Genomic DNA, 22,587 nt, shown 5'->3' on the forward strand with positions numbered 1-22,587 from the left:
TCTAATCAGCGCAGGGCTGTGTGAGATCTGACTGTCAATCACAGTTCGTGCACACACCACAGATCCCCCCTCGCGCACGTAACAATATAACATGCACATGCGTGATGGCGGAGAGAAAAAGTGCACACACACTGACGAGCTTGCGAATTCAATGGGAGGGTGCTCGGTGGTAGTGGGGGAGGGGCATGCAAGTGGTAAACATTCAACATTTTGGCTAAGTCCCCTCATTCTGCCAGACTTGCCGACTGCAGCTTTAAACCTGAGCGCTGTCTTTGCCACCCCTTCCTTAATACCTTGTGAAAAGAAAAGAGAAGAAGCTCTGACTTTTTCTGGGCACGATGCAATCATATCTGCAATTATAGAGTCTCATCAAACTAAAAATACATCAAATATTAACCCTCTGGTGCTCTTCAGTCATTTTTGACCGAAACATTTTACGTTTAGTTTTTTCCCCCGAATTTTTTACTTGATCGCAATGGTACAAAACTTGGTAAAGGTTTTGGCACTTGTTATGTAAACACAAAAAATGTAAATCATGGACATCTTTTGAGAAGGCTTAATGGTCCTGAAAAAAAGAGTCATACTTGTGCTCCTCGCGGTCAAAAATGACAATGGAAATCAATGGGAGATGAATATCAGCTTGAGATATCAAGCTCAAATTTGGAACATAACTTGAAATTGATGGCTTTTATTTTTCTTGCAGTTTTAGAGTAAAATGTGTTTTTAAAATATATACAGTATTTAATTAAAAAATTTAAAATAGTATGTTTGTGCATTTTTAATAACAAAAAAATTATATTATATGATTTTTATTTTTTATTATTAATTTTTTCACATCAGCAATAATCTGCCAAGTGTCGTCTTTGAAAAGAGATCAAACTTAAGTTCTACAGCGTTCAAGATTTACGACAGTTCAAGTTGGAAATGAAATTTTCAGGTCTATGCTCAGAAAGTGAATACATTGATTTTAAATACAGTGTAAATATAATTTAGTACCATAAAATCCCCTAAAAATACAAAATATTAAAATATTAAAAACAGATTATCTAACTAAAATATAGTACATTCATTTCATTGAAATAAAACAAAATAATTTCTGTCATTTTTGACCGACATGCGAAGAGCACAGTGACTGGAGAAAAAAAAAAAAGGTTGTGAAGAAATGAGAGTGATGTTAATCAAACTCTTCAGGATTTTAAAAGAGCAGCGATGAAATGTAATGAATGATAAAACACAGTGTGGCATAACTCCTCGTGCTTTCGAAAGCCCCATGACCCCAGTCCTCTCCATACGCCCTGAAGACACAGGAGTGAGCTGAAAAATCATTTGTAGTCTGATTTCACAGCAAACGCATGCCCCGACTGGCACTATGTGTGGTGCTGTCCCCACCCGTGGGTGGATGGATGGGTTTTTCAGCACGTTCTCGCGAGGACAGGCCCACCCGCAGGCTCCATTTCTCACCCGGCATCACCCTCGTAATTATCTCCATCTCAGCGGGTTACAAAACCCTTTTGTCCCCAGGCCAACGCTACACATTGACTCTCACAGACTTATGAAACTCGCAGCGGGATACGTGACTTTAGAAGAACGGAATAAAGTGAACAAATTGAGTCTGTCAGATTTATTTGAATCCTGCTAAGAGCGCTCTGCAAAAGAATTTACATTGACCATTGCTTGAAAGATTTTGGCTTAAACATGCTTTACACCTATTCGAGTTTGTGTCTTGTATCTTGATGTATAGCTCTTAAAGCTAGAATACAGTACATGACTGTTTCCCCAGATTTGCAGTCTGAACTTTTCAAAAACAATGCTGAAAGTCAGAGCCGGTTTTTGGCCTATCAGAGTGGACAGATTTCACAGAAAAGTGTACTAGAGATTTGTACTATGATTCTGTCCAATCGGAAGATATCAAACATGTATGACATTTTGAGCCGATTTTAGAACACATTGTTTTCATTTGTCTTGTGTTTCCTAGTAAAAAGGTACATGTTTCCTTGAGTTGTGTTCGAAATGACTTGCAAGTTTTCTCTTAGTCGTTTTTTAGTGTACGATGCTCAGTTCTTCTCTATAATTACCATATTCTCTCTTTTGAAACACGTTTTATTTCGTATTTTAATATTAAAGGGATAGTTCACTCAAAAAAGAAAATCCTGTCATTAATTACTCACCCTCATGTCGTTCCAGAGACTTTCGTTCATCTTCGGAACACAAATGGAGATCTTTTTGATGAAATCTGAGAGCTTTCTGATCCGCGAACATAAGCAGAAGCTCAACTTAATTTTCTTGACGAGTGAGAACAAACCTCTTGCGGAACCCAAGAATGACCCTCATTGGTTCTCACATGTCAAGCGAACACACTTAAGCTTCCGTTTACCACAACTGATGTTTATATAAATAAATTCAAACTAAATTCAATCTGTTCATCATATAAAGCTATTGAGTCTATTCAATTTTCAACTTTATGAACTTTTTGAAGCTTCATAGTGGTAGTTGCGTAGCAGTCAATGGAGAATACAGACAGCTCTCAGATTTCATCAATAAATATCTTCATTTGTGTTCTGAATATATTCCGGGTGTTGAACGACATGAGGGTGAGTAATTAATTAAGGAAATTTCATTTTTGGGTGAACTATCCCTTTAATACAAAATATTGATATAGTTGGAACAAACAATGGCTTTGATTTATTTATTTATTTTTCTCTTTCAGGGTACAGCGGCCAGTCGAGTTCACTATAAAGTGGATTTGGAGCAGTTTCCTTACAGCACTAGTATTTTCATCGTGGACGAGAACTCAGGCAATGTTCTCACCAGGGTCAATCTGAATGAGGAGCCCAACACTAAATTCAGTGTAAGTGGATAACAATCTTTTCTTAATACAGGGCTTGTCAACTAGCAAACCTACAGGCCATAACTGGCCCATCAATCATTTTTATGCGTCCCACAGATTGATTTAGATGAATTTTCTGCACTGCCTGATGCTGTCTGAGTAAAACTAACTGACTGGTGAGTTTAGAAACACTCATTATAATGGTTTAAATTCAGACGGGATTGAAGATTTTCTGGACAACATTACATAGTTTCCCCATGCATGACCCCTAGGGTTGGGTATCGTTTGAATTTTAACGATTCCGATTCCAATTTCGATTCTGCTTATCCATTCCGATTCTTATCGATTCCTAATTTCAAATCCAATAAGGTAAAAAAAAAAAAACTTCGATTTAATTCACATTTAATCTTATGGCAAAAAATTTAATTGTAGCTGAATATCATGAACAAAAACCAAACAGGCTAGAACACTTACACAAGGCCTGTGAATTTTCTCATTGTCTAGTATTGTTTTAATAGTGTTTTTAATTATATAGACGGCAGTTGCTGTCACTTTAAGAGTTCCCCAATAGTTACAAATGCCTGCAGCACTGAAAACTTCCTCGTCTTCATGGAGAACGCGGCTCGTGATAGCTTAGCTACGGCTCCCGATTGCTTTTGAAAAGTGGAGAAAGTGGCGCGGCCGGCATGAACAGCCCCTTAATCAGTATTTTTTACTAGTTTTTCTGACAAACTTTGATCATCCTTAAAATTAGGTTGAATTATGTGAGAAAAAGGAGTGTCAAATATTAAAACGTATTTTTTTTAAAATACTTTAATTACAATTTTTTAAACAGAGACAGTAGTAGTGAGAAAACTAAAAAGGAAGTCAATTAAAGTCAATGGGAGGGGGGCTGCGGTGTTACGTGAAACCAGGATGGGACCATGAGCCTGACAGCTCAATATATTGGTGCATTTGTCCTGTCCACAAGACCACCACACAGACTAAGGCTTGTGCAGAGGTGCAAAGAGTACAAGAGTACAAGCAAAGAGTTATACTTTACAGTGAAAATGACTCCATTACAGTATACTGTACCTTTGCAACTACATGCCAGCTACCAGTCATTAGAATATTAGTAGACTGTCTGCTTTGATTTGAACACTGAATTTTGATGGTCCCTCAACGGACATTCTACTGACTATAATTAACTTTGCAACTACATCGTATTCTGCTAACCCTACCCTAACAGTCTACTACAGTCTACTAATTATATAATTAGAGTTAGTTGACATGTAGTTGCAAAGTTAATTAGTTAGTAGCCTAGACAGTCTAAAGTGGACCAATAAAATAAAGTGTAACCGTGACAAGACACCAATCCCAAGAAAAAACTGCAAAGAGAAAAATAACAATGATCTTCTCTTATTTTAATGCAATTTTCTAAAGTAAAGTACATTTATTTTGTTTAAAGATAGTTTATAAATTTTACTGCAACAAAAATGACAAAAATATTGTATTGTATTGTATTGTATTGTATTGTATTGTATTATATTATGTACTTAATTAGTTGTGGCCTGTGTTTCTCTTGGTCCCAAACAGTTGGCGGTTATTGCCTATGATGATGGGGAGCCCATGAAGTTCAATAAGACTCTGGTGGAGATCACTGTCCTGCAGCCGTCCATAATTCCTGTGTTCACGCAGGAGGAGTACAGGTGAGCAAACAATTAATGAGAAAAAGAAAATACACCCTTTTGAATTCCATAGTTTTACGTGTCAGATTAGATTAGGATTGATATTAATATCAGTTAAATACAACCTCAGATGAACAACAGGATGTGGCATTATTTCTTTAACAAAATTAAAGCTACAATGGAGAAGCCATGTGTGACAGACTTAGTACACCCTATGTTTAAATTGCTTGTACAACCACCTTTAGTAGCAATAACTAAGTAATTATTTTCTATATGAATTTATTAGGTCCTGCCACAACATTTCAATTGGGCCAAGGTCTGAATTTATACTGGGTTATTGCAACACCTTGATTCTTTCTTTTTCAGCCATTCTGCTGTAGATTTACTGGTGTTCTTGGGATCATTTTCCTGTTGCATAGCTCAATTTCAGCCAAGCTTTAGCTGTAGGAGAGATGGCCTCACATTTGACTCTAGAATACTTTAGTATACAGCGGAGTTCATGGTCGACTCAATGACTGCAATGTGCCCAGGTCCTGTGGCTGCAAAACAAGCCAAAAATCATCTCCCCTCCACCACCGTGCATGACAGTTGGAATGAGGGGTTTGTGCTGATATTCTGTTTGGTTTTCGCCTAAAGTGGTGCAGTGCATTATGGCCAAACATCTCCAATTTGGTCTCGTCTGTCCAAAGGACATTGTTCCAGAAGTCATGTGGTTTGTCCGGATGCAACTTTGCAAACTTAAGCCGTGCTGCCATGTTCTTTTTAGAGAGAAAAAGCTTTCTCCTGGCACCCAAAACAAGCCATACTTGTTCATTTTTTTCTAATTGCACTGTCATGAACTTTAACATTTACTGTAACATGCCAACTGAGGCCTGTAGAGTTTGAGGTGTAGCTCTTGGATTGTTTTGCAGTTTCTGAGCAGTGCACGGTCTTATCTTGTGGTGAATTTGGGATGTCCACTCATGGGGAGATTGGCAACTGTCTTGAATGTTTTCCACTTGTGAATAATCTCCCTCACTGTAGAATGATAGACTTCAGACTTTTTGGAAATGGCCTTGTAAGTCTTCCCAGATTGATGGGCAGCAATAATGTATTCTCTAAGATCATGGACACCTGAATGCTCTAGGCCAGCAAACTGCCAAAACGTCTGCCTTTATACAGTTGGACCTAATTTTAAGACCTGCTAAAGACCAGATGTTTGTTTTAAATGATGTCCTGATACACAAAACCATAGAATTCAAAAGGGTGTGCTTTCTTTTTCCCATAAATGTATGTATATATTGTTCTGAACTTGCTGTATGCTTCCAAAACATATTCAGTACTTCAACATCTTCAAGTACTGTCGAGTAGAAAGTTTGACATTGGCAATCATCAGTACAACCTTTTGGATATAGAATCTAAATGCGTTGTTTAAACATTCATTTGCTGTTTGCTGATGGCCATGTGTGTTTGAAAGATGATTTTTACACAAATATATGGTTAGTTAGATTGCATCTTTAGATATAGCCTAGATATGTGTGTTTTAGATTAAGTATGTTTATTTTTATAGGCACTGCATTTCCTATTACTTGACTTCAAACTAATGTAACTTTATGGCCTTAAGCCAAAAAGCAGATGTGGAGCTAGTACAAATTTGATCCTGGTTTGATTATGAAGATGCATTAACATGCAATTTTAGATCATTCACAATAAGACCCGAAAAAATCTATTTTAAAAAGTAAATAGGGTCTTTAGCATAAAAGCACTATGAAAATAACCAGCTTTAGGTAGTTTTATTCAGTATAAACTCTCAGCATAGATTTAATCATAGACTGATTATGTATAATAGCTGCAAGGTAAAGTGTGCTGCAAAGGTGCAATGTAATGTTTTATACACACTGTTGTTTCCTCAAAGGACATTTGCACTCCATTTAAATGCATTATGGCTGCTTTATTAAATTACTTATTTAATATGTTTGACACAAGGGGTAATCAGTTCAATTCACATGGTTCTGAGGCAAATAAGACTTCCATTGGCTTGCCTAAATTGATTTAAAGCTAAAAACATTGAAGCTTATTTTGCAGAATTTATCACAACCTATTCATCTGTATGTTCAGAAGAAGACATCACCATCTGTGCAGATAGATCTATGATCAAAAATGATTTTATTAACAGCTTTATAGTGAAGTGGTAGTTGTACGCAGGCTTTGATGACCAATGAGGTTAAAATAGCCTTGATAACATCCTTGTTCGTTGATTAATCAGGGCTACAGAGACAGAAACATGGAGATGAAAAGACTTGGCCGAAGGTCTGAATTAATGTTGTGTCCTACAGAGCTGGAGAAAGGTCATAGTTGATAGTAGCTCTGCAGCACAGTGAGAATAACAATAGCTTTCAGACGCAGCCCTCCGCCAGCTCTTGATTGCTGCCAGTGGACACATTAGCCAGGTGTCTGTTGCCCCGTAGTGGTGAGCACAGGGCTGGATAGAGTTTGTTTGATCTCCCAGGCTTTACCGGTTCAGGCAACTGCTCTGTGGGATCATCTAGATGTGGACTAGTGATAACCCTGCCTCCATAATTACCTACTCACGGTACAGTCTTCAAGTAGTTTACATTCAATTGTGTGAGAAATAGCTTTCTAAGGCAAGCGCCTCTGTTTTTATTGCTAATGCGATACAAATGATACCTCATATCATGGTACTTGTTGAGGAGATGCATTCTGCTTATTGTCTCTAATATTAGTTTTGGAGCTTTTTTCTTTCTTACTTTAAAATAGGGGAAAATGCAATAGGTGAAAATGCAGTAGACTGAGTCATTTCTGCTGAAAACTGTATAAGTGGTTTTACTTAACTGGCCACCAACCTGTGTTGCAACACTTAGGCTAGTTTAGTTTGATGGTTTTACATTAGCATCTATGCATTTGCATTTTCAACCTACTGTACACCTACTGGTTTTTTTGCCTGGTTACTTGCACAATACTATATTATGACCTCAAAATACTTTTTCAACTGTGTATGTTTTGTAAACTAATACATTTTTATATTTAATCACATACCAAACTCCATATGTTTGGCTTTTTCTAATGTACTAAACTTGCTTGGTAGCTCACCTGGTACAGCATTGCATTTGTAATTTTGTCAAATGATCCTTGAAACACGTCCCGATCAAAGACTTGTAAAAGCAGCTGAAATGGAATGGTTGCTTCAACAAATTAGTTTGTATCAAACGTTTTGACCTTTTAGCACATTAACCTTTTGGCACCACACACACCCCCACTCACTCAAACTACCACAACACGTACAAGTTGTCGACCAACATAATGAAAATGTTGCTAGTTTCTCATGAATCTGCTTTGGATAAAACTGAACATAGTTTTAGCGTCACTCACTAGACAACTCTGAAAGTGTCGTAAACCATGCAAGAACATGCCAGCAGCAAAGAGGTGTTAGTGAGGCAAGCAGGGGGCGCTCACCCTGTTGTCTGTGTGGGTCCTAACACCCCAGTGTAGTGATGGGGACACTATACTGTCAAAGAGCACCATCCTTCGGATGAGACGTTTAACCGAGGACCTGACTCTCTGTGGTATTAAAAATCCCAGGATGTCCTTCAGAAAAAGAGTAGGGGTTTAAACCCAGCATCCTGACCAAATTTGCCAATTGACCCCTGTCCATCATGGCGTCCTAATCATCCCCATACATACTGATTGGCTTCATCACTCTGTCTCCTCTCCACCAATAAGCTGGTGTGTGGTGGGCGTTCTGGCGCAATATGGCTGCCGTCGCATCATCCAGGTGGATGCTGCACAGCGGTGGTGGTTGAAGAGATTTCCCCCTTCCACATGTAAAGCGATTTGAGTACCCAGAAAAGCGCTATATAAATGTAACAAATTATTATTATTAAGAATCAACAAAATATAATTTTCCAATCGGTTGCATTTATGCATTTCCATTTATCCATTTGCATTTATCTAAAGTGACTTACATTGCCTTCAAGCACAGGTATGCATTGTTTTTAATCAATGGTATGTCCTGTGAATTAAACCCACAACCTTGGCATTGTTAGCACCATGCTCTTCTGTTTGAGCTACAAAGCTACAGTTTAAGAGGGGTTTGGGTCATGCTGAGAAAGTGGCAGGCCAACCATCTGCGCATTGTCCAGGTTAGAAAAAAAAAACGGCTTAGCCTGGCTGTGATACCATAAAAATCATTTTAAATCAGCTAAGACCAACAAAGCACCTTATCCTCAAAGCGGTCATTTCAGCAGGGGTATTGGGGTCTTTTGACCTGGGCTATGCAACCACCCAAAGCACCCCATCAACCAGATAGCAACACTAACAACAGCTTTAAAACACTTTAACAGATGCATAACAACAGTCTGGAAACCAACTCCGTTTGATTTTTCACAGGCAAACAGCACAATTTCTTTAGAAAATGCAAAATAAACATCATACAATTTTTTCTTGCATTTTCTTTTTGCATTGAATTCAAAGGATGGCACTCAACAAAAATTCACATCACTGCATGAAAAACTAAGCATATTTGATAATGGCTAAATAAGAGTGAAATGATGGGATAAAAGGCTAATAAAAAAAAAAGAAAATAAAAAAAGAAAGAAACATTGCATCTTGTTAACAGCCGTAGAGTTTTTGTGATGTTTGCCAACTAAAATGTGCAGCCTGTGCAGTTTTGCACGGCGTATCTCATAAAAATGCTTAATGAATCTCTGTGACTGCTAAATCACCCACAGAGCATCCTGCCACTTCTGTTTTTCATTTTGACGATCACACCCATCCATTACTGTCTCATTTTTATGCTTTACTTTTTGTGAATGTTTTTATCAATTCAGTTTTTCCCTTCAGTCATGCTGATGGCGAAAATCTCAGAACAAACTATATCTGCATTGACATGCTAAGCTTATGCCAAAACGAACATTGAATATAATACTAGTAGAACCGTACTGGCCGAGCCTACTGGTTCTCTGACCTGGTGTCTCTCCTCGACGACTCTCCCTTGGAGATTCCAGTCAGGAGGGACCTTCGGTCTCAAGTGGATTGGGTGATCTTTCACCCAGCCCAGAGATTTGGATCCCGTGGGTTTGGCCTCTGAGCGGGACCAACTCATTGACTTTGGTCTCTCAACTGAGGTTGTGGAGACCATACTTCACTCCAGAGCTCCCTCCACGCGGAAACTGTATGTATTAAAGCAGCCCTCAGTAAGATCTGGATTTCTTTGTTGTATCCTCGCGTTTTGCTCGGAGGTTTCTCTCTAGAGCTCCCCCCGCAGCTTCGTAATATATATTTGACAACAACTGTTAAAAACTCGCTGGCTATTCTCAGACACTGAGGCTAGTAGATCAACGACATCAAAGCAGATGGGAAACTCTTTGCAACGTCGTCTTCATTCGGGTTCCAACAGCGTGAGGGAGTGCAATAATGACAGCATTATAGCAGATTTCTTTTTGCAGTAAAGCAATTCTTTACCTCGCGAGACTTGGGATCACACGATACTTCCAGACGAAGAGGCCGGCTGGCCGCCGGCCCAAAGTTGCAAATGCTGTTTTTCCGCTCACGGGCACCAGGGGGGTGCGAAACCACCACCATTCAACCCAAAATAAGTAATATAACCATTCCAGTGACTCCGAAGTTGATCAGATAAGGTAAAAAAGTTACTTAGTTCACCTTTAAGTGATGGGTTTTCACTTCATATTGCAGGTCTCGGACAGTGGGGCCCAGTTTACTTCCCGATTGGTATAGTGCTGGAGTTACTGCTGGTCCGTTTCTCCGCAGGGTTATCCCGACCTAGGCGCTTCCCCAGGTTCTCAAATGCTCTTGTCTCAGTTGTCCAGTATTCACACAGACAGGTTCTGTTTCGTATGCCGTTTGGGGCATTGTCGTTCCCAAAGCGTCATCGACGCATCGCACATTCCCTTGAAAGGGAATGTCTCAGGTAGTTCCCTGAGAAGGGAACGAGACGATGCGTCACTTTGCCATACTTCCTACATCTTTGTGATCGACTTGCTTTGGCCCTTTCAAAGCTAGCGCGGTTCTAAACCAGATGTCCTTTATCCTTTCCTGGTCGCCACGTCACCCGCCCGTGACGCCCACTCTCACCATTGGACTAGTTGACACAAGTGCTTCACACACAATCACGCAGGAGCATTTCCAAAGCGTCATCGACGCATCGTCTCGTTCCTTTCTCAGGGAACTAGGGTTGCAGTCGTAACCTGAGACGTTTTTATTTTGCTCAAATAAATGCAGCCTTGCTGAGCATAAAATACAAAAAAATTGTCCATTCCCCAATCTTCTGATCAGTAAAGTATCTGCTCCACCTTTTTTTACACAACACTGTTTTCAAGTAAAAACGTAAACCGTTTTATGCGTTTTGGCCGTTCATTTACACGACAACGGCGTTTTGGGAGCCTGAAAAAGCAAAATTTTGAAAACGGGTTTCAAAGTGCAAGTTTTTAAATACAGTCTCCGTGTAAACAACAAAAACGTGAATCTCTGAAGACGATGACGTCACGCACGTGCGTATTACGTGTTCAGTCTATTGTGTTTCATCGCCATCTAATGGCCTGGCAGCAGAATACAGCGTCTAGTCGTTTTCACAGATCCGTGTGAATGGAGATCGTTTTGACAATGGTGTCGTCTGTACGCGGAAATCTCAAAGAAAAAACCTCTCCGATTTAAGCATATCGTTGTCGTGTAAACATACCCTCAGAGTCACTTTTTCCACCAACCATTTAGCTCAATTCTGGAATTTAATGCTGAATAATGACCCAATCATATCTGATGGATAATACTCAGATAAAAGTATTTTGCTTGCAAAGTGTTTTGCTTTCAAATACATCAGATCATAAAAGTAAAATTGGTTGCGGTAGGCGTTTCACATTCTCTTTAAGATGGGTTCAACACATGCATGTTTAAATGATGTAATGCATTAACCTATTAAATCTTACAGTCATGTCACACCAGAGCTAATCAAAATGAACCTGAAACTGATAGAAGGCTACAGTCTGCAATACTAGAGCGTTTATGTAAACAGGTCACGTGCTGCGTTCATCCAATCAATGACACTGACACCGCAAATATGCAAAACAAGAACGTATACTGAATTTTATCTTTTAAAACCACTGTCTTAGTACATTAAGTCACGTTAAACGTCATTTTTCATCTCAAGCGGTTTTGATTGTCCCTCTGTATTTAGTGATTGAAATATACATCTTCATTTTTATTTTATTTGAGAGGTGATCTAAACAATAATTGCTTGAAACAGATGGAAAATTGACATACATTTCCTGCAGTTCTATGGGAGTTTTGCCCTCTAGGTCTCCACCAGTCATGTGGCTGAAAACTGTTAAAGGGGTTGTTCGCCTAAAAAAAATATATATATATGTGAATAAGAGCCCAAATTAAATCTATTCATCATATAATGTGATCATGTCTCTTCAGAAGACTAAACCGCTTGATTCATATGGATTATATAACTCTTTATGAACGTTTTTAATTTTTAATCATCAGAGTTTTGGGTGAATAGACTTTTAATGGAGGGACAGAAAGATTGCAATAAAAACATCGTCATTAGTGTTTCGAAGATGAACGAAAGAACATCAGAGTGATTAAATGATGACATAATTGAACTTTCATAATTTTGCCTATTACTGTTCAGCTTTCTGTGCATTTATAAAACGTGAATCTGGTGCTCTACAAACTTTGACGTACATTTCTGCCTGCTGTGCGGTAGAATCAGCGTTCAAGTGCGTGATAAATTGTTCCCTCAAAAGTAATTCCAGTGTACTTTTTTTTTTGTTTAAATGGAGAATTTATTTGGCCTCTGCAAAGGTTCGAGTTCCTGTACACTAGTGTGTCTCTCTATGTGGCAAGAGTACACTGGGTATGTGATGAGACGGTCGATCATATGTCTGCGGTTCTCCCTCCATCACTTCGGATGCTGGAGTGCAGATTGGGATCCTCTTTACTCAGCTTCATTTGACAGTGAACGAGCAGCACTTGAGGCGCCTCTGAACCGAAGTATGATTAGTTTCTGTGGGAAAAGTCATGCGGACAGCAGAAGAGTTCCTTGACAGAAACATTACTTTGATTCTCTTCTTCAAGTATCTTTTTTTGTGTAAGATTTACCCTAAAAGTGTTTGGCTCGCCGGTGGAGAGTGCGTCATCACGACAAGTTTTGAGAGTAGTGTAGTTTGGAGTGGCGGCTGATGATTGCATCCCTTGATCTGAAGTGCTGTTACGCTGTCAGGCCGGTACAGTGTGCCGCTGAAACGTTGCATTGCCAAATCTAATCTGCCATGAATTGCTGTGATGGGACTCCAGTTAGCCACATGTGGAGCTCCTTTCTGATACCCTGCGGTCTCCGCCTCCAGTCATGCGGAGGTAATGGAAACGCTTGGCCTGCGCGGGAGTCCCCGTCTCCGCTGCACCTGCTGGATTAGTATGCAGACACTGGTGGTCCCTTTGTGCCGTCCCACCAGCTCAGGGTCAGACAAACAACCACACCATTAGCACAGCACTCCTTATTAACATGTAAAACATGTAAAGCCCCGCCGCTGCTGTCGTTTTCAGACCGCCACACTGGCATACTGGCATTAGACTTGATAATGAATGTAACTGAGATGTTTTTAGATTCTGTGGTTGTGTGATGATGCATCATCATGATGTTGTTAGCATACACATCTACAAACAGGTAATTTAGGACTGTGCAAAATTGCATTTCATTTGGTAAGATATGGTTGTTATTTTGTTGGATTATCTTTAATCATCAACAATCAACATTCATCTCGATGTTTGGGAGTTTTGAGTTGCTTTCGTCGATACAATATTTACATTAGTGAATCCTGGCTGCTTTTCTTTCCGGTGTTGTTGACACACAGTATGATGTAGCCTATGCTAGCATATACAAATAGCATATTTTCTGTTTGCATGCCATCTATTATCGCACTGAATGGGTTATTACACATAACAGATGTTTACATACTGTATAGTCCACAAGATCAACTTATTGCTAAATTTATATGAATCATCTCATTCAAAAGATGATGCGTTGTATTCTTTTCAAATCTTTTAAAAATAATCCTTATCTGAGTAGGCCGAAGTCATTAAGTTACAGTAGTACAACTTACAACTTATTTGTTTATAAAAACTTGTGAGATTTTGATTAAATGATTCATATCTGTAGAACTTTAGCCATCAGGTTTTTTAGACTTCCATGCTCAAATGTGAGAAGAAATATAAACAAGAAGAAAAATAAAAATCAACATTTGCATGTGTCACAGACATTCAGTTATTTTGGTCTTACTTTCATTTCATGGACTTTTAGTTTGTTTTCATTAGTTCCCTGATTGTCTAGTTTTCCCACCAATCAAGTGATGTCATAGAGATTAATTTAATGATCACAGGTGTTTGTCATTATTACCTTCGTTGGCCTTCTATATAAGGGCATGTTTAGGCCGGGCATGTTTAGGCCAGACAAGTTTGTTAAGGCTTGGTTTGTAGGGAATTACAAACCGGCGCTCATATATTCAAAAGAGCATAACCGCTATAAAGCCAAACAATCTCTGTTACCTTAAATTATCCATTTATCACTGTAAAGCTGCTTTGAAACAATCTACATTGTTAAAAGCGCTATATAAATGAAGATGTCTTGACTTGACTTGACGACAACGATATGCTTAAAAAAAATTCCCGCTTACAGACTTTGTTAAAACAATCTCCATTCACACGGATCCGTGAAAAAGACTAAAAACGCTGTGTTCTGCTGCCAGGCCATTAGATGGCGATGAAAAACAATAGACCGAACACGTAATACGCATGTGCTTGACGTCATCGTCTTCAAAAGATTCAAGGTTTTGTTGTTAACACGCAGACTGTTTTCCAAAACTTGCACTTTGAAATCCGTTTTCAAAATTGTGCGTTTTCACTTTCAGGCACCCAAAAAGCCATTGTCGTGTAAATGAATGGCCAAAACACATAAAAAGTTTTACGTTTTTATTTGAAAACAGTGTCGACAGTTTTTTAAAAAATCCATATTCCCTTGTAATCATCTTCTATACATTTCTAAATTTAAAGGTGCACTGTAACTTTTTTTGTTGTTATTTAAAATTAACACAATTTAAATAATGAATCAAAACACCATCATTCCTTCTTCCAAATTGTGTTTTTGTCCCACCCTGATACACTATGGCAACCCTGTTATAAGTGTTTATATTTTAGACCAAGGGTGATGCTTTTCATGTGAAATTGCATACTTGTATCACTCGTCTGTGCGTGTCATATTCGTAAATAGAGAAAAAGTTGGTCCGGCTACTTTGACGCATGTGGGATTGGCAATTAGACGAGAAAAGTTGACACAGAGCAGCTAAATCTAGAACCTCCGGGAAATCATCCGTTTAAAAAAAATGCTTGTCAAAAGCTAATGTTACAGAGCTCGTAATAAAATGGGAATCAACATTGGCTTGGCTTTTCAGAGATGAATGGAGGGATTTTAAATGTTGTAAAAGTGATGCAGAGACGGTGTTTTATTACTCAGCATGTGAGTAAGGTATTTTTTCAGTTAAATTGCCATATGTAGCTCATTATCTACTGTGAAGAGTCATTTCATTATTTCATTATGGTTGTTGTAATGCTGTGCGGTGTCTGTTAATGGCTGTAGCTACAGTAACGTCTTCATCTAGTCAGCTTAAGATCATTTCCATCTAAGCTGGTTATATCTTATAAGTCTAGTAGTGAATGTTTTATTAGCAGTATAATCATATTCCTATGCAAAGTCACGCATTCATGCAGATTTGCTTCATAACCAGAGAAGCAAAAGTTGCATAGTGTACTTTTAAAAAAGATTGTCAGGCATTATAATCACAAAAGTTTCTTCATCGAATACTCAATATTGTGACACATATTTGTTTGTTTGGTTATTTGTTTACTTATTTTTGGAGGGTTTTTAAAAGTATAAGGACTGTCTGCTTTTGACGCCACAGTTCTTTATTTGTGTTCTTATGGTACCTTAAATCAATTGCTGTTGTCGCAATGTCATTTTCCGGTGGCTATGATAAGTCACATGGCATTTACAGCTCGGATGATTGGCCAAAAAATTCAGTGGTTCCTATGAGTAAAGATGACTGGCTCGTTCTGTGGAGAGCAGCCGCCATTGAGATGAATGAGAAAGCTAATGGATTGTTTCTCCAGCATGTATTAAACCTCCCTGTTTATAATGTGCCACACATCTCCCCGCATTAATGTCTGGTACAGATATATAAATTATCAACACCTATTGTCAACGAAAAAAAACGATTTCCCTTTCAAAGTCAGCTTCCACACACTGTGATACTTAACTGAATCTTTCTCCTTAATTAAAAATTATGCTTCCATTAGGGCCATAAAACAGCTAAAAGGTGCATTTGTATTGACTCTTAAAACTTTGTGACCTTGCAGCACTTTAAGTCATATAAACAAAGCTGTTTCATGTCTTTAATATATAACTCTTCAAGATGTTCTGTTCTGGCTAATCTCATCTCCTATTTCCCTGTGTCCTGTTGCAGTCTAGTTTAGAGAGCATGCTGTGTTTGTCTGTCACCCGTTTGAGAGAGAATAGAAGGCAGCCGCGAGGTCCGCTTCACATTAATCATCTCAATGAGCTTTTGTTACTTTTTTTTTTTCTTTCAGAACGGGTCAATCAAACCAAGATGCTTTACCGCATTTTCTTTTGTCTGTGTCTTTCACTAGGGCTGCTCATCAAATATTCATAGCTTTTTTTAAATAATTTATCTCTCGTACACCCTTATCTTGTTTTAGGACACTCGTGCATATGATTAGTAAACTTCTGAAAGTGTGCTATGTATGTAAATGAGGCCGACATTTTCAACGAGATCAGCTGAGAGTTTATAGCTACTCGAGCTTTCAAGTGGAGCTATTCATCTCTCTTTTCCTTCTCCAGCTTTTATGTCATTTACACATCATGTAGAAGTGCCATCCCCCATTATTATTCTTCTCTCATGTCTTCATCTGTCAGTTTTTGCCATTGACCCTCAAGCCTATGTAACGGTACTAAAATGTCAGTAGTGGATACCAGTGAAATTTCACAATTCCCCAAACCAATTTAATACCAATACTAAATGCTACTGAACACACTTTTTAAATGAAATGTTAATATAACAGGGGTGTTATCTAAAATGAGGCAAGGGGGCAGTAAAATAAAATGAATGAGAATATAAAAAAAAAAAAATGTTTAAGTAAATACCATGAGATTTTCAAGTGTTTTGGTTTTATTAAAAAAAAAAAGAAAAAATGATTTATAGGGACAGCAGGTCATCAAACTGGGCGCGGGACAGGTGGAAGTACCGCTGAAAGGGTCTGGTGGACCCAAATACGGCAACGATGATCCCTACGCCACCGTTCTGCTCTCCAGAGCAAATACAGAGCGGTGACTCTCTAGATAAATGATCTATCAACATCACACATCTTGTTAAAAGATGGCCGCCAACGGGTTTCGAAACTTTTGAAACTTTCGCTCTTGACGCGCGAATGGACACAAAGTGGTCAAGCGTATAACTAGACGTGGCAGGCGCGAATTTGACGCGCTATTCGCGTCCGGTGTGAACGCACCATTAAGGTTTAATAAACTCTTCCATAAAAAAACTGAAGATTTCGGACTGTTATTTCATATGTAAGGCTTTATAGGGTTAATCAGTATTTTTGTCTTACTCTTACATTTTTCTTTTTTAGATTTATGTTTAAACCAAGGAGGAACACATACTTAAAAGTGTTGCTGTTTTAAATATGTTAGTTGTCAGTCTTACCAAAGCGGTGCTGCTATTTTTTATTTTTTATTTTTTATTTTTTAACTTGACTTGGAACCAAATTACCTCCACTTTTATTAGCCCTAATCCATATTTAGACTTACTGAGGGTGTGTATATCTCCTTAGTGAAGTTCTAAACTCTGGGTAATATAGATTTGCCCTTTTTAAACCCATCCAAGAGCAAACAACCCCATTTGTTATACACTGGCTGTGCATGTAATGCGCGGCTCTTTCAGTATTCATGTATTCTGCTGGAGTGAAAGTTGTTTTTGAATGATGGAAGATCTGCAAGCCTCCCTAACCTAAGTTCAGCAGGAGGAAATTTGCCCTTTGCCTCTTGTTTAGAAACGACAGACACAGTATGGCACGCGGTTGCCAAACGCACTGATCTCAAATAGTTTGAAAAGGTCAGTGGCTAATCCACAGGAAGAACCTTTGAAACTGGCAGAAAGGCTCTTTCATTTGAAGAGGGGCTGATGCTTTTGCAGTGTCATGATGTTGACTCGTTTTTTGTCCAGTGTTAAGTATCTGTCTGTCTGCCTGTCTGTCTCTGTCTGTCTGTCTGTCTGTCTGTCTGTATATATATATATGTCTATAAGTCTGTCTGTCTATAGACCTATTCACAGCTGAGCCATCTTTCATTTTTAACTGGAATGAAAGCGAGGCTGTCAGGGATATACACACATCTCTTCAGTAGGTTGTACTTTTATTTAATGTGTTTTTGGATTGTTCTGCTGATGAATCATGGCAAAAATTCAGTAACCAAAAAACTCCCGACAATATAAGCTGTGGAAAATTGATCGCGGAGCTTTATACAGCTTTTTACTGCGGATGCCATTGAAAACACAGTAAGTCTATCCCTTACAGCCTCGCTTTTATACCTTAATAATGTATATAGCTGCCTTTTTATTTATATATATTTGTTGTATGTTTGGGGGTCTGTGGCATCAAAAAGTTTGAAAACTAGCACTAGCATCAAAGCTAACATACATGGGCTAAGAGCCACACATCTATTTCATGGAGCCTTTCATGTTGATATTAAATATGAAAGGACATTTTTCCTGATACAGAGTGTTCATAAGGTACAGATGTGCTGTTTATGTATAAGCCATGTTGCTTTAAGGATTTTCTGGTTAACCTTCTAAATTGATATAATCAGAGGCCAATACAGTTGTTCTCTTATCGTAGGCCAAAAAAAAAATGCCTGGATAAACCAGAGGCATTTCAAATATAACTGTAGTCAAGCCATATATGTAAACAAGGACTTTTATATTCAGATTAGTGAATATGTTATTCCAAAATGTCATGCAATTAAAATCAGATCCATTTGTGTTGCCAGAGCTCCTATGTTTGGGAATTTGTTACAGAGATTTGAAAGACAGTTGGCTTTGTTTCATAAAGAACCCTTTTACCCTTTAAATGAATTTGTATTCCTGCAGATTGATGTCGATAACAAGCGTCTTATGTTTTATTAAATAGCAGGATTAAATGAGTCCTGATAGCGGTTATGTATTGCCGGTGGAGGCCTGTGGTTTTTACTCCATTTTATAAAAGACCAAGATCAAAGAACATGATACAGGGATTAGACTTCGAACGTTTCCAGCTTCTCACGTCATCAAAGTAAAACACAGCAAATCTACATGAAAAAAAAAATCCTGTGATCTATTGTTGATTAACACAATCTTTGATATCACATTCATTTTCGATGAGAAGAGGTCAAAGGTTCGATATTGCTATTTTGATATCATGTCCTAATCTAACAAACTGAAAATCTAACATCAAACAAATGGAAAAGTAGTTAGAAGCTGCCCTGTGGCCCATTCTCATCTTTTGAATTAAACACAGTTAAGTCTCGATTGAACGCCATAGGTTCAAAAATGGGTCCGATAAAATAATGACATTGGAATGGAGGTTGCGGGATGCGAGTTTGCCGGCTCAGTGGACCTCATTAGTGTCGAACACTTGAGCGTGTGCTTGTGTGAAGCGACCATTAGAGCACTGTCAGAACACAGAGCGAACAAGGATTTTTTCTCTATTATCTGCAAGAACAGCACACCGTGCACCAAGACGAGAAGGCGCCGCTATACGGGGTGAACATGTCCATGTGCGTACGGAGGGATTATATGGAAGGTACTCTGTCATCTTTCTGAATAACAAAAACCTGTGTATCTTCCACGGAGCAGCCCAAGGGAGACAAATCACCCTGTAAGCCTGCATACAACAAACTCTAAGCACTCCAAACCGAGGATGAAGGTTGTCTTGTCACCAAGCCGAGCGCGAGAAACGCAGTGAACGAACGTGAAAATCAGAGCCGATTCTGACAGGATTATTAGCTTTTGTATTCAAAGTGTCCTTGAGGAGTTTTTTTTTGTTTTTTGTTCTGTTCTGTCCATGTTGTTGGATTTGATAGGAGAAAACACTTGCTTTTCTGACTCAGAGCTTTTCACCGCGCTGTTTCCATGCTATAGGTTTTGAAAGACTACAGATTTGCTGTTTGAGGACAGTGAGCTTTAAGAGACATTCTTCAGTTTGTCCTATACGCAGTATGCCAGCAGTGAACAGTTTACAGTGAAGCGTCTTAGTACAGAAAGTCAAATTTACAGAATGTTTGTCCTTGTGAGTCTGTATATGTCCACAATATTTGAAGTTTGTGTGAAGCTCATGTCTCCTCTCATGCAGTTACAGATGCAGCATTTTGACTGTATACCATTTCTTCTCCTGTGTATGAGATGAGAGCACTTTTATAATTATGGGGTAAAAAAAGAGTCTGAGTTTGTGATATATATTTCCTCCTCCTTTACTGCAAAATACTCGGTCTGTCTGGATGCGCTTAAGTCCACATTAAGGATGCATTCCTGTCACATATCACAAATGCACACTTCAATAAGCCGACAGAAAGCAGGTTAATGCAATTACATGGGCGAAATCTTCCAAAAATCTAGCTATTATGATCGGTTTATGCTTAAGCCGTTTATGACCTTACTCCGTTAAAGGGATACTTCAGGATTTAGCATTAGGCTTTGTATCAGTAGATACCGTGCTTCCCTCCCTCCTGTCCCCCTGAGACAAGAGATTTATGTATTTTTTGTCTGTAAAAAATCCTCCGATGACGCAAAAATCGTCAATTGCGTCATCAGAGGATTTTTTGGCCAGAGGCTAAAAACTACAGCCAGTAGAAGGCGCTAGATCCACATGTTTTCAACCCTAGAGGGTGGGATCTCACTCACAGAAATAGTGTCAATCAGCCATCTTTTTTTTGGATGCTAAGCTAATTGGATTAAGAATGTGCATACGCTCTCATTGATGGTTTCATGAAGAACCTTTCACATCCATGTATTGTACAAAGGGTTCTTTATAGTGAAAATGGGTTATTTCTTCACTTTAAGAATACAATGGTTATTTTAATAAGTAATCTCTGAAAAGTTTTGGGAAGCAAAGTTGGTTCTTCTATAGCAATCACTGTAAAAAAAAAAAAAAAAAAAACCTGTTTTGAAACCTTTATATATTCATAAGAGTGTATGTGCCAACAATATGCAGGTACATTTGACAAACTGTTAATTATCATTCATCAATTATTCACCAACATGCGCCTTTCTGGAGCTAATAGAGTCCAAAATCTAATTTATGCTGCTTTAATAACTAATATTGGGGTAAAACAAAAGGAAGCACACGGAATTTACTAATTACATTCACCAGAGGGCTTTTAGATTGCACACACATACAAAATTGGTCATTTGAGGGATATTAACAAATGTATTGACATGAAAAATAATTAAAACCCTTGCTGCTCTTGGCTGGTTAAATTTAGTAGCTTTAATAAGCTATTTAAAAAGTATCATTAACATGAAGTTCTACAAGGCTGCATCAATTTGATACGGTAAAAGTACGAAATTTCATTAGAATATAAAATAACTGTTTTCTGTTTTAATATTCAAGATGTAATTTATTCCTTAATTTTCCGCATCATTACTCCAATCTGCGGTGTCACATGATCCCTAAGAAATATTTTTGACATTTCTTATTATTATTGTTGACAGTTCAAAACAGTTGAAAGCAGTTGTGCTGCCTAATATGTTTGGAAACTGATACATTATATTTAGGATTCCTAGAAAGTTCAAAAGAACAGAATTTTTTTGATAATGTCACTTTTGATCAATTTAATGCATCCTTGATGAATAAAAGTGTTCATTTCTTCTAGCGAAAATGACAAACAAACGACAGGAATAAATATGAGCATTAATTTGAAAACGGTGTCGTGTGAACAGCCCCTAATATTAATACAGGTCCTAAAGCTCTTGCCTGATCATGACTCTTCTTTTTCCAGTGATATTCCTCTGACCTTTTCTCTTTTATAATGTCTCTCAGCCATCTCTCTTTCTACAGTCTGTCTTCAAATCTCTCTCTTGCTCACTCTCTCTCCTCCCCCATCATGAGTGATTGGCTACAGGTGTGTTGTGGTGCTCAGTCTGATCCACTTTTAACTGTGTTACTCAGAAATCGCTTAATTCTCCTTTAACAATGCCCACTTGTGATTGAAGCGTACAAAACTACTAATGATACCAGATATAAACAGGGTCACACTGGCTACATTTACATGCAACCAAATAATCCGTTAGTAATCGGATTGACAGCTCAATCGGACGGAAAAGCCTTCATGTACATGTAAACACCTTAACCGATCCAAATGAGCTCGATCTGAATGAAACGTCGATCGGATTGAAAGGGGTGTTTTATTCCTTTTCTAATCGGATCGCGAGAACACGTAAACAAAATAGTGTAGTGGCGAATGACGCGCGGAACGAGCTTATTATATGCAATTATTACTTTTATAAGAATTACTATTATATGCAAACAGCGGGAAACTCTGGGAACTCTGTATAGTCGTGCTATATGCCAAAAAATATTTTCCGATCTGAAGCTTGTGACATATAAACGTGCACATCATCCCGATCACATGTTTAGTGTCATGTAAACACTGTTCAGATTCATCAATCGGAGTGAATTCAGTCCGATTGAAACTCAAGTTGTGCATGTAAACGTACGTAGCCACTGTCTCTGATAGCCACATTGACTTATATATATATATAAACGATTTGATTTATATTATAATTATTTGTCTATAGTCCAAATTGTGCTTTTTTCGCCCACTGGCTCTGAAACATGTCTCATAGTCCAATTTGTTTGTTCTGGAGAGGCAACAGCTGATATCAAACATATGTTTCATTATGAATCAGTTCTGCTGTTGGGTTCATTTGAGGTGAAGATCTGTACACACTCACACTCACATTCCATTAACACTCTTTA

General features: G+C 38.3%; 1 protein-coding gene across 7 annotated transcripts in view; it reads left to right on the forward strand.

Moving 5' to 3' along the window:
* pcdh15b (protocadherin-related 15b) overlaps positions 1-22,587 on the forward strand; it is a 191,608-nt gene that overhangs the window by 133,648 nt on the left and 35,373 nt on the right. For all 7 annotated transcript variants that reach the window (XM_079596487.1, XM_079596484.1, XM_079596488.1 and 4 more), the window contains 2 exons: positions 2,708-2,848; positions 4,403-4,515. In XM_079596487.1, coding sequence (XP_079452613.1) covers positions 2,708-2,848; positions 4,403-4,515 — 254 coding nt within the window. The remainder of the gene's footprint in view (positions 1-2,707; positions 2,849-4,402; positions 4,516-22,587) is intronic.

This window comes from Phoxinus phoxinus, assembly GCF_949152265.1.
Source record: "Phoxinus phoxinus genome assembly, chromosome: 21".
Lineage (NCBI taxonomy): Eukaryota > Metazoa > Chordata > Actinopteri > Cypriniformes > Leuciscidae > Phoxinus > Phoxinus phoxinus.